General features: G+C 41.4%; 1 protein-coding gene across 1 annotated transcript in view; it reads right to left on the bottom strand.

Annotated features, from left to right (window-relative positions):
* The window catches only part of NSMAF (neutral sphingomyelinase activation associated factor), a 41,370-nt gene extending 30,293 nt beyond the window's left edge, over positions 1–11,077 (bottom strand). Inside the window, exon 1 of the mRNA XM_072852435.1 lies at positions 10,737–11,077. Coding sequence (XP_072708536.1) covers positions 10,737–10,789 — 53 coding nt within the window. The 5' untranslated portion in view covers positions 10,790–11,077. The remainder of the gene's footprint in view (positions 1–10,736) is intronic.
* Between the last annotated feature and the right edge of the window lie 935 nt (positions 11,078–12,012).

Genomic DNA, 12,012 nt, shown 5'->3' with positions numbered 1-12,012 from the left:
AAGATCGACTGATGCTCTTCCAACATATATAAGGTTAGATATTTGATTCTGTTCATATGTCTCAGGTGGGAACTATCCTAACATAGCCAGGCTTTCCCCCCAGTAAACATCAGTTTAGCCTTGATCAGTGTATGCCAGTCAAAGTATGCAATGACACAAAAGGAGCAGCAGGAACTAATCATTTGGAATGGAGAAGATTAGATCTTTCTGAAGCAAAGCCAAGTTACATTGGTCTAAAGTGTTAAGTGAAAACATGGCCAAGGCTTTTACAACACACCTGAGCCACTCGATGGATACCCTCTGAGGAAGCATTACCTTCCTCTCCAACCACATTTCTGCACTTCCTCTGTACCAGTGCCTGTTCAACCCCACAGGAAACCTGTTTATGGACTAATCCAATAGACAGCAAACCTCACCAACAAAAAAATAAATAATAATAAAAAATTTGAAGTCTTCCAAAGTATTTAATTGCAGGATCATAGTAATGCCAGTGCTGGTACGAGGTAAATGCAAATAGGCTAGATTAGATATAACATGAAACTGCATTCTCTAACGACTCAAACTGCTGCAAGTGATTAAACTCACCAACTTTACTAACAGGGTGAACACATGGTCACCTATGTGTTTCAGCTGTGGGGAATGCCAGTGGCTATTGGCACAGCAGGAGAAGAAACATCTTACATCACTTCAGTTGGAAGTACAACAGTTAGTTTGTGTGTGGCGCTGGTCTGATCTGCAGAAGTACTTAGTATTTATTCATATCCACGCTTTGAGCTTTTTGTACTGTGTTCGTGATGTGCTTCACAAGAAATGCCCGTGACAATGCTAATAGATGCCAAGTGTCCCCAGAGCAGTATTCAAATAGCAGTAAACATGTCGAGAGTTCACAAAATGAACTGAATGTACTGAATAGCCTGCTCGTTAAGAAAGCATATTTCACAATAGAAAAAACAGTGTTATTGGAAAATACATCTTGTTCACGTAAGATCTGTGTTGTGTCTGTTATATTAAACAGAACATAACAACAAAGGTTTACTGTAACTACAAGTAACAGTGGGTCCATATACTCAAAACTGCTTGTGTGCGTCCAACACACTTTGTCCTAATGCTCTGCTGCTTTTTCAAAATGGCATTAACTTTACCCCTCCTCTCTTGAGAGCATATTTTATGATGCCATTAAGAAACAACTGTTAAAATGTTAGAAAACATAAGAGTTAGAACAGTATATGCCATACAAAACTCCTTAAGAAAATTCAACACAAATCTCAAAAGGTCTCTTCAGCCTCTACCCTAGTTGCTGTTATTGTATGGTTCTTGAATATCTCTAGTTTCTAGTGGGGTTTTAGGGACTTTGCCTTCACATATCCTTTCTCAGAAGACATAACTTCAGCTGCCTTCTATTTCTCACAGAAGTCTGTTCTTCAAACTTACTGCCACCTATGAAAGCATGTCCTTTCAACAAATGTAAACTGAATTTCCAAGTTTGAGGCTTTGCTGCCTTTGAAGGAGCCAAACCATTCTTTTCGTATTTATTTTGATCAGTCACCTTCAGGAAGCTAAAAAGAAGGTCTAGCTCTGCAGTTTGATGAAAAATAGCTTCACTAGGAACAGTTTACAATCTAAGGGGGAACACGAATATGAAACCATAGCAGCTTCCACACAGTTACCATTAAATCCCATTTTTCAACACATCATCCTGTTGAAATCATCTGGGACAAACTTAAAATTTCTGGGATTTTGCAAACTCAGATCTAGCAAGTCTTATCACATTTTGATTGAAAGCTTTATTAAAAAGCTACGTTATGATATATAAAGACCAATTCACCATCAGAATGTTTTTCTTTCTAGTATGCATAAGCATATAAATTCAGCTTATTATCCACAAGCCAAAATATTTAAATAAAAAAGTTAAGAACAAAGGTAATACCCAGTTTTGTTTGAAAAAAAAATCTACGCTCTTTCATTAGGGAACAGACACTATTGACATAGGGAACAATCAGCTTCACAGCAATGACGTTCATGGTCCCACAATTTTTCTTCCAAGAAAACTGGTAACGCCTGGCTGATAGAACTAATTTCTGAAATTCTTCATTCTTGGGCTCTTTCCTTCGTCTCTACCTATTGTTTTGACAAACTCCCCACATTTTTATACTCTTTCCAAATTCACCTGTTGGCAGCACTGGTAATTACTAGACTTTCCTTTTAAGTTTTTGGTAAATGCAGGAATCCTTCATATATTCAAGATAAGCCATGTTTATACATTAAAACATTGGCTCTGTTATTCACAGTAACTACAACATGCTTACATAAGCCAAAATACATAAACCAAGATTTATTTCTTTCAAATTTTTCAAGATAACCATCCCCTAGAAACTGTTGTGTCCTTATACTCAACACCTTACTTATCAATTCACCTTCCCAAACTCAGAAGCTGTGGGCTACTGGGAAGGATTTGAGGTACACCTTCCCTGGCATGATCCTCACTCCTGCTGCATCAGATTATTTCATGAACAAAATAAGGCACAAGGTATGCACAAAACCTCAAGATAAACTCTTCATATAGGCTAACTAGGTACTGTGGGAAATTGTAGGCTTCTTCCTTTTTAAATACAATACCTACTAGCAGCATCCAGTTTACCCTTTTGCTATTAGTTTCTCTGTGTCTCTTCCACACGACTACTCACTATCCAGTTTTACAGAGACAGCATCGCTGTAGAGCTCCTTGCTGGAGACCAGCAACCTCCTGTGCCGTAATCTCATGCTCACTTTCTGATCTCAGCTTTGCTGTCTTGAAAAAGGGTTGTATTGCTGGCAGTTGTTAAAGCGTTTTACTCCAAACATTGTACGTCATATAGGCCAAGTGCATTTTCCACATTTTATCCTTCCCCCCATGCTCTCCACAGAGCCTTCCAGGTGGTTCTGCAGTCTCTTGCAAGCATTTCTGTGCTTGTTGCTACTCTGCTACTTGCAAGTCCATTTACTCTAACTGCATTTTCCTGTATTTTCAGGCTGCTATGAGTCATTTCTGCAGACAGACAGAGCCAGACATCAAATCTCCACAAATACAATCACCAATCTCTACTCTTCTCAAGCACCCATTGCAATTGGGACAAACTTTCAGCCTGTCCAAAGATTCTGTCACAAAAACTCCACCTTCCAAAATTCCACCTTTCTTGGCCATAAAGTATTCCTCAAACCCCATGATTTCACTGTCTGCTTCTTCACCAAGACAAAAGAAAGTATGATTAAAGACATCATTAGCTAAGAAGAAATATTGCTATTCTTTTTCCTGGAGTCCAACTGTTTGCGTACACGTACCAAGTCTATCTTTAACTCTTTTTCATGATACTGCCAGTGTGTTCCAGCTCCCTGGATCTTTTTGCGTCTCCTTTTCTCTTGTTGTTCTCTTTCGATCGCTCATGACAATAGTACCTCTTACCTTCATTTCTACAAGTAAGTTTTCAAGTTCTAGTTATGATACCATAAGTGGAACCAAAATTTTCAGACTTGCATCTCAACTACTGGCTAACAAATCTAGACCAGTTCACGTTACTGCTAATTACGAACTTTGGAGATTATGAAGCATGATTTCTGGAATCTCTCAACTCATCTCAGTCCTTACTGCTTAAGTATTTAAATTTCATTTGTCTGTGTTAATGATCCATAGGGTTGCCAAAAAAAGGAAAAGTCAAGTTTCATCAGATATTCCTAGAGTATAGTCACAGCTTTTTATCTTCACAGAGCAAGACTTCTTCCACATAAGTAAATAGAGCCACTGATAGTTATTGTATCAACAGGGTCCCTGTTGAGAACCACCACTGCACAGGATGATACTTCAGGCTTGCCAGGAGGTTTAACAAGTATTTACAGATAGCAATGAAACAGATCAGTCTCTGGCATGTCGCATGAGTAGGCAAACACAGTGTTGTGAAGGCCTGAAAAAAATCAGAAATCAATCACAATAGCTATACAATTAAAGCAATGGGGATCTTCAACATGCAACTAAGCATATGGACTTTAGGCTGACTGTCTTCCAAAGAGCTAAAGAAAGTATTCCAAAGACACTTGTGATATCAAGATGACTGACATAGAAAATTTATATACTATCAACTGCCATGTAGTCCTACGACAGGAATTTGTATGCACACTTAGTATAGATCTAAAATAGTAATTTAATTCTTCTGCACATGACAGGAGGAAAAAATAAAACCAAAACACCAACAAATAACAGTAGGAAGAGAATGCATGATACCCTGTATAAGAAACTGATTAAATCTGCAACAGTTGAGAACTGTATTTTGGTCTTCAGCCACTGAGCAGCTGTACTGTTCCCTGTGCTGAGTCATTAACAGCACACGCTGTAAGCCTGTGACTTACCACACTACCCTGGAAGAACAGCCTGGATCACAAAGCCAATGTCAAATCAAGTAAGACTAAGCAAGCCTGTTCCCAGTCTACCCTCCCTTGCCTTCAAGTCTGACCCCAAGACATAAAAACCCCCTCAACCTCAGCAATTAGTCAGGCAAACTGGTCTTCCAGTGAGAAGGACTGGACAACTTCAATAATGCAATTGTGTCCCCCCCCCCAAAAAAAAAAAAATTAAAGAAACCTATCAAAAAAAAAAAATCTTTTCCCCCCAAAAGCAAACCATAAGTATTAACTGGGAAATGTACAAAAATACTATCATATCTAAAATTAAAAAGATTTTTTTTTGTCCTTTTAAATTATCAGCAAGAACTAGTATCTGAAAAAAACAGTTCTGGTTCTAACACAAACAGTTGTGTTTTTTCATAAAAATCAAAGGGATCTTCTGTATTTGCCTGCTGCTCTCAAACTTTGTATTCTTATAATACAGTAATAATTAAATATCAGAAACTATTCTGTTTCAGGCAAACAGAAAAGGATCAAGTTTGAGATATTTTTCTTATCATCAGCAAGTGGTTCATTTTAATAATTTTCAAAATGTAAAACCCAATTGTTACTTGAAACTTCTCAAGTATAAATGATTTAATCAGCATTTATTAAAAATCTACTTAGAGAAGGGTAATGCTATATCTTCTCTTGGCAAGCAACTCACGTATCTGTTGATGCAAAATCCTTTAAAATCAAGCAATAAAACTCACACCTTAAAGTGTATTACAGGATATTTTTATGCTGGCTTCCTAATAAAGGCACATTTTACAGGTTTACGTTCACAAATTTTGTGGTCACCATTCTATTTAATGGCTTGCAACAGACTGACGAAGTTAGTAAGCCACAGTCATGTCTTCAGGGATCATTTACCATTTTCTCTTGTATATTGAACTTGACATACTAGACTATTTTAAAAAAACTAATATATTATTTTGAAAATGACAGGAACAAATTAGACAAGATTTTCAAAGAAAGCTCAAACCCCATGAAAGTACCTGCAAGGGGTGAGAGTTTAAAAGATGTTCAATGCCTTGTATTATAGCTTCTTAACAGTCTGGTCTTCATCTTCAAAGTTGTAGTATTGCTATCCAATAGCGAACAAGCTTTCAGAAAACTTCTGAGAAGATGGTATTTTCTTAATATATATGATCATTTGAAACTTAAGGGGGGGAAAAAAAAGCTTCAGTAGCTTCACTGGTCCAGCCTAGCACACCAATTTGTAATGCCTCAAAACCTACTTATAGTTGTGGAGACCATCCACTTCCATCTGCAAAAGCTATCACATTAACAGATACATCAGAATACAAGCTTCTGTTCAGAGCTGTGGAGTTTCCCCAGGACAGTTTTGCACAGATTTAGTAACCTGAATCAGTCCATGGAAGGGAACATGAAGTACCAGAGACGGTACAATGTGAAAGGGTCAGGGGAAAGAACAAGGTGGCCAGGAACAAGACCTTACCCTTTGGGAGGCAGCAAGCCTGCTCAGCAGCTCTGCTGTCAGAGAAGCTGAGAAAGAGGCAGTTTCACTTTCCAGGATGAAATTAATTGGTAGCCACCATCCCCACCAGGGCAAAGCCTTGAGCTTTAGAGTGGATGGAAGGGCACTTAAGCTGTGACATCTCAGGTTTAATGCAAATCCTGTATTTGAAATCAACAGAAGCAGCTTGGGGGGCCAGGGGGAGAGGGGGAAGAACATGCTAGGTAAGGGAACATCTTCTATTATAACAAGTCACATAGCTGGAAAAAAAAGAAAAAAAAAACCAACAACTTTAAAGAACATACGGAGTTTCCCAGGTCTGAAACAGAAGGAAGATTGTTCAGTCACAATTATGTCTGTCTGTTTGGGGATGTATGGTGGGGGGGGGAGGAAGGGAGGCAGTGGATAATCAGTATAAGGTAGTCACACACACTTCCACACACCCCCAGAAACTTAATGAAGGCTCTAACAGCTTTTGTGTTGGAACATCTTCAATTCCCACCCAGTGTTAGAAGTATATAGAACCTAGTGGAGTAAAGAGTTAATCTTTTAATAGCATATGACGGAGCTGTTTGAGCTTCAAAGGTAAGTAACTACACTTAAGGGGAGAGGTAAATTAAAGCATGCTAATATAATTTCACTTGAAGACTTATTTCAAATTCCTGTCTTTGTATTGTCCCAGAAAAATTATATTAAGAAAAATCTGAAAAACTCATATGGAAGTGATGTGGAAGGTATTTTCTTGTGAAGGGAATCAGTACTGATTTGAGGAGCAGCATGGAGCGAGGGGAAGGCAAGCACCTTGCCAAGAAAACCAGAACTTAATCTACAGCAGCAGAAAGATAGGGGTGACACAAGGTAAGGCTGGTGAATGAACAAAGCAGTGAAGAACTCTAGTTGCTCTCTTCTAAATATAAAGTTGAAAGTGACTTGTTCATTTTTGTCTTTTTCAAAAAGCTCCCCTGTAATTGCAGCTCCAAAAAGGGCTGAGGAACATGAGTCAAGAACACACCCAAGGCATACAGGAAAACTAGGCACGACACTAAGTAGCAGGAAAACACTCGCAAAACTTCACCTCATATGATGTCAACCCCTATACACAAGGTTTGGGAAGCCACATGGCACCCAAACATTCCTAGCATTTTTCAGAGTATGCAACAAAGAAGTGAATTACACTTTACAAACTACAACCTGGGGTTTATAAGTCCTGCCAAGATGCTATAAAATATCCTCCAAATAAAGAGTGTGTTTTATCAGGCTTAGTCTACTTGAGAATCTTACTGTCACTGTGCTTGATGTGCATGTCCCTCTATACTTCAGTTTGAAAAGATCTCATCTGAGATCCAACAACACGGGGGGAAAAAAAACAAAACAAAAAAAACCAAACCCACAATTTATTTTATATACCAATGTCACTTACCAACTGAAGCACTGGACTTGTTCAAATTGGACACAGGAACAAAAGTGCAGGGACCAGTGTCTTGGCAAAATCCCGTTTATACCACCCAGAGAGGTACCCCATTGATCCTGCTTTAAATTCTTAATCTGTGATTGAATTCTTACCATTTCCATCACTTCATCAGGAAAGCACATGCTGGAGATCTACTTGGACACAAGGGTTTCAAGTGGCTGATCCAACACACCTTGCACAGTCACTTGACCCAACACTGGAAGTACAATCCTGATAACGGAAGGACATTGCCAGGGATGAAAAAGCAGGCCAGCCCAATCCAGCAGCAGCCCACAGCTATGTAAAAACAATTCTAAAATTAAACCTCCTCCTAACAAGAGCAAAGTATCTATAGGCCAGCTGTAGGACTCATTTGCTGATGTTTGAATAAAAGCCTTCATTATGTATATTTTGTCCCAAGAGAGTAAGATAAGGCTACAGATTAAAAAAAAAAAAAAAAAAAATTACCCAAATGCCCAAGCAACCGTCATACAAAAGATCCATCCGCAGGACCTACATGCTGCCAGTAGGTCGCTTCGCATGAGTGATGTTCCCAGCAGAAGACATGAACACCTCAAACAGGAGGCCAAGCAGTGTGCAAGACAAAACAGCAGAACTGTATTATAAAGAACCTCTGTATCGTTAAACTTGGCTGTCTTTGGGCACACCACCAACAGAACCGAGAACTTGATCTGTAAAGAGAGCAACAACCTGAGGCACACCACACCATTTAATTTCAAGTTTTGCAACTAAAATTGTTTGTAAAAAAGGATTCTGACTCATGAATGCTGAATATTTTAAAGATTAAATTACGTAAGCATGCACACAACACTAATTAAAAAGGGACATAATAGCTCATCTTTCTTTACTCAACACCTGGGCAAAGTGAAAATAGATGTCTACCAATACAGATGAATTTGAAGGGAAAATTCCTGCCAGAATGAACCCTGCTCAGTAGGGACATGGATTTGTTTAATCACATGTAAAGTAAAACCTGCTGCTTGTTCTCAGTGTGCACACACAGGACAGTTCAGTAGTTTCTTGTTTTCTTCTAGAAAACTGCATACAGTCAGAAAAGTAAGTTTATGTAACCAGACACTAAAGCAGTCCAACTAATTAGTTAAGAGGAAATAATGTTTTTCAGATCACTTAAAACTGATCTGATCTTCCTTCCCCCCAAAGCAACTGCATAAGAAGATTAACTTTTTACCTACTAAGTTTCACAGTACTCTTAACCAGAACTTTTGTAGCTTACATTTTTGTATAAAGCAATGTACAAATAACAACAAAAACCCCAAACAAACAAAAAAACAAACCACACATGAAATGTAGTTGCCACAAAGTTTCAGACAGTCTGGTCATCTCACTAGGAAATATCTACACCAAGATTACGTAAACCAAGAGAAGCTTTGAAGCAGGAGTTGGTGTCTCTGTAACAATTACCCAGCAAGAAGGTGAAAAGAAAAGCTCTCAGAGGCTATCCCTTCAAAATCCCCAAAAAAGTGATATAGAGAGCTTTTTTTTTTTTTGGTACTGTTTTAAGGCAGGACTATAAGGAAAACAGGAGACAGAATTTGATATTTCTCATTTGATATTTCAGAGCCCAAAACCTTTTAAATCACTTAAACGTTTTTAAGATTTCCTAATTTAGAAAAGCACAGGAAGAAGACCTGATACAAGGTACAAAATATATATAAATTTACTTTTATTTTACACAAATACCAATTGTTAGACAAGGGGAAGAAACAGAGAAATGAGCTTGCAGATACTTAGATAGGAAAAGCCACTAGTGCAAATGAGAACAAGACTCATCTTTCATGAAGTGCTCAAATTACAAGTTCAAATAATAAGATCCTAAAATCCTGCCAAATATGAGCAAAGAAAAATATTTCTCATTAGAGGCTTTCAATAACTGCAGATCAGTAATGCTGACAGACATCGATATGTTGGTTTTGTTTTCAGGGCTTTTTAGAAGAGATTTAGATCTCACGTGCGTTCTTTGGGACAAGTCTGATGAGTTTTGGCCTTTTCTTCACCTTCTCAAAAAAAAGAAGACTATTTACAATAAATCCTTAACAGTGCTAATATAGTAATTCTTCTAGCTTTTCCTATACTTAACATGTTTTACTTCAAAACTAAAAATCCTTCTCTTTTCCTTCTACACAGGAAGTTTATCCATTCTCCCTGCAGCCCCTCGTACATAACTGAAACGACAGCAGCCCCCAAAAGCAGCAAGGAAAAGATACTCAATAAAACCAAAAGTGATCCAGAATATGCCTGTACTTTGAAAACACTTCAAAAATTGCAGTAGCTTCATGGGCTGAATAGCTATGAATCAGAATTTGTACAGACAAAGTGAGCCGAACTCTTTTGTCATGTGGTTTTCTCACCAACAATAAACAGTGCTGCATAACCAGCAGCATCAGGCGCATCAGGAATTTGCAGAGGGCTCGCGTAGGACCAGTCTGCTGTCCAAGAGGCAACCAGGGAGCCCTGCTCCACCAGAGAAGACACCCGTGTCCCTCCACGGCACGACCCTCGCTGACCTACTGCTCTCACCTTGCAGAGACTTCCTACGTTGCAATATTAAGATTGCAAAGGGTTTTGAAACTTTGTGACAAGCCAGATGCAGATAAGCAGGGCACTAGCTAAAAATAAGGGAGTAAATACAGGATATACTCAGGCACGTGTGATAAGCCTTTCTTATCTGTTCAGTTAGCCACAGGAACACAAAATAGAGAGTACAGTCAGAAAACAGGAACAGGATAATTGAATTTAACACCTTAAAGAGCCATCACAGAGTCTGTAATTTAAGGGCTGACAATACACTGATTATAATGTTCAGGAAAAAAAAAACAAACAACTCCATCTGTAGTGATGCAGAGCTGTAACTCCATGCCACTAACACAACTGAGAACAAATAAATAAAAATCTACAGACGCTGTTTTCACGCAGTTTACACAAGGCGAGCGGCATTCGTATTTTTCCAGGCCTGTTCTACAGCCTTTTCAGCCTTAACTCTCGGGAATCATTAGCCATCTGATGAAAATAGTAACAACAACGAGGGCGAAGCCCAGGACAGCAGCCGGCCTCTGATGCCGGCGCTCCGCCGGGGTCGGCTGCCTCCCTGCAGGCGGCCCTGTCACCGGCGGCGCCCCGCCGGGCCCTCCGCCTCCCCGCCCCGGGGGGCTCCTCCGCCCCCGCCCCGGCGGAGGGAGCAGACCGGGCAGGAGGGGGAGGTGTAGGCCGAAGCACCGCGGCCCCGGGCCCCTCTCGCCGGCGAGGGAGCGGGCGAGGCCGGCGCTACGCCGCGGGACGCGCCCCCACCCTCCGCCCCTGCCGCGGGGGCCGAGGCCGAGCGGGGGTGGCCGGGGCCGGCGGAGCAGGGCCGCTCACCTCTCCTTGGAGTACAGCTCCCGCTCCAGCCGCCGCTTGCGGATGAAAGCCATGGAGCCGGCCTAGGTAGTGCCGCCGCCGCCACAGCAGGCCAGGCCAAGCCAGGCCGCGCCGCGCCTCAGGGAGGCGGGGAGAGCGGGTCGGCCCGCGGCCGCAGGCAGGCAGCCGGTCTGGCGGGCCCGGCCGTGGGCGCCCGCCCCGTTTATACCGCCGGAGAGGCGGGGGAAGGTGGCACAAGCAGCCGGGGAAGGGAGCCTGTCGGTACCGAGGGCTCTGCGCCCTCGCCCGGGCTGCGGCGTCTCTGCGGCCCTTCGGGGCCTCCGGGCCGAGGGGGCCTGGGGTGGGCAGGGGCTGCGGGCTGCCGGGGGGGGGGGCCTTCACCACGGGAACGCAGCCGCCCACCCACACCCCTCCCTCCATCACTTTCCTTAAAGCTTCTGCCGTTTTATTTTTGTTGTTGCTGGCAGGGAGGTGCCACCCGTGTCCGCGGCTCACGGCAGCGGGGGCTGGGTGTGGAAACGCGGCCGCTGCGGGCCCGGGTGACCGTGGGCCCGGCCTCCCGGGGCGGCCAGGGAGCGTAATGCCTGGGCCGAAAATCGTCTTCGTGTGCACACGGAGGGAAGGGCACGCTTTATTACCTAGTGAAAGAGTCTATTTACTTGCATTTAAATAAAAATTGTAAATATAATGCCATTGCAGTGAGATTCTTTCTGCCCGTAGTGTGTGTGACAGATGCTGCCCGGGCAGCTGTGAAGGAGGTGAAGTTCTGCCAGGTGTTCAAAACCTAAAAAAAAAACCTATGTGGAAGGGGGGGGGTAAATAAAATCCTTTAGTTCATATAAAACACTTAGTTCATATGACTGCCATTGTATACGAGTAATTTATAATGTGTTTACTCACACGATCTTGTGAGGTACAAAAATACTGCTATTTGCATTTTTATAAGTAAAAAAATAGATTCACAGAGGGGATGTAATTTTTCACATAGGAATAAAAAAAATTATAGGCTTGTAGGCCTCAAGAGATTGTCTAATCGAATCTCTGTGCTGAGGATGAATCATGTATACGTTGATCAGTGTTACTCAAACATTTTCAATTTGTGGAGCCATAAACATGAATATGAGAAGTGGTGTATATACTGAGAAGAGGTTTGCTTTTGCTAATTGTCTTTCAGGGACCTCTTAGGAGTAGTTCACAGAATCTAAGGAAGCGACACATCACAGTTTGAAAACCAGTGATATCATCCGCCAGAACTGTTTGTCTAATCAATTTGTAA

This window comes from Ciconia boyciana, chromosome 2 (assembly GCF_034638445.1).
Source record: "Ciconia boyciana chromosome 2, ASM3463844v1, whole genome shotgun sequence".
Taxonomy (NCBI): Eukaryota; Metazoa; Chordata; class Aves; order Ciconiiformes; family Ciconiidae; genus Ciconia; species Ciconia boyciana.
The sequence above is the reverse complement of the archived record's forward strand: the minus strand, read 5'-3'. Positions and strand labels throughout refer to the sequence as shown.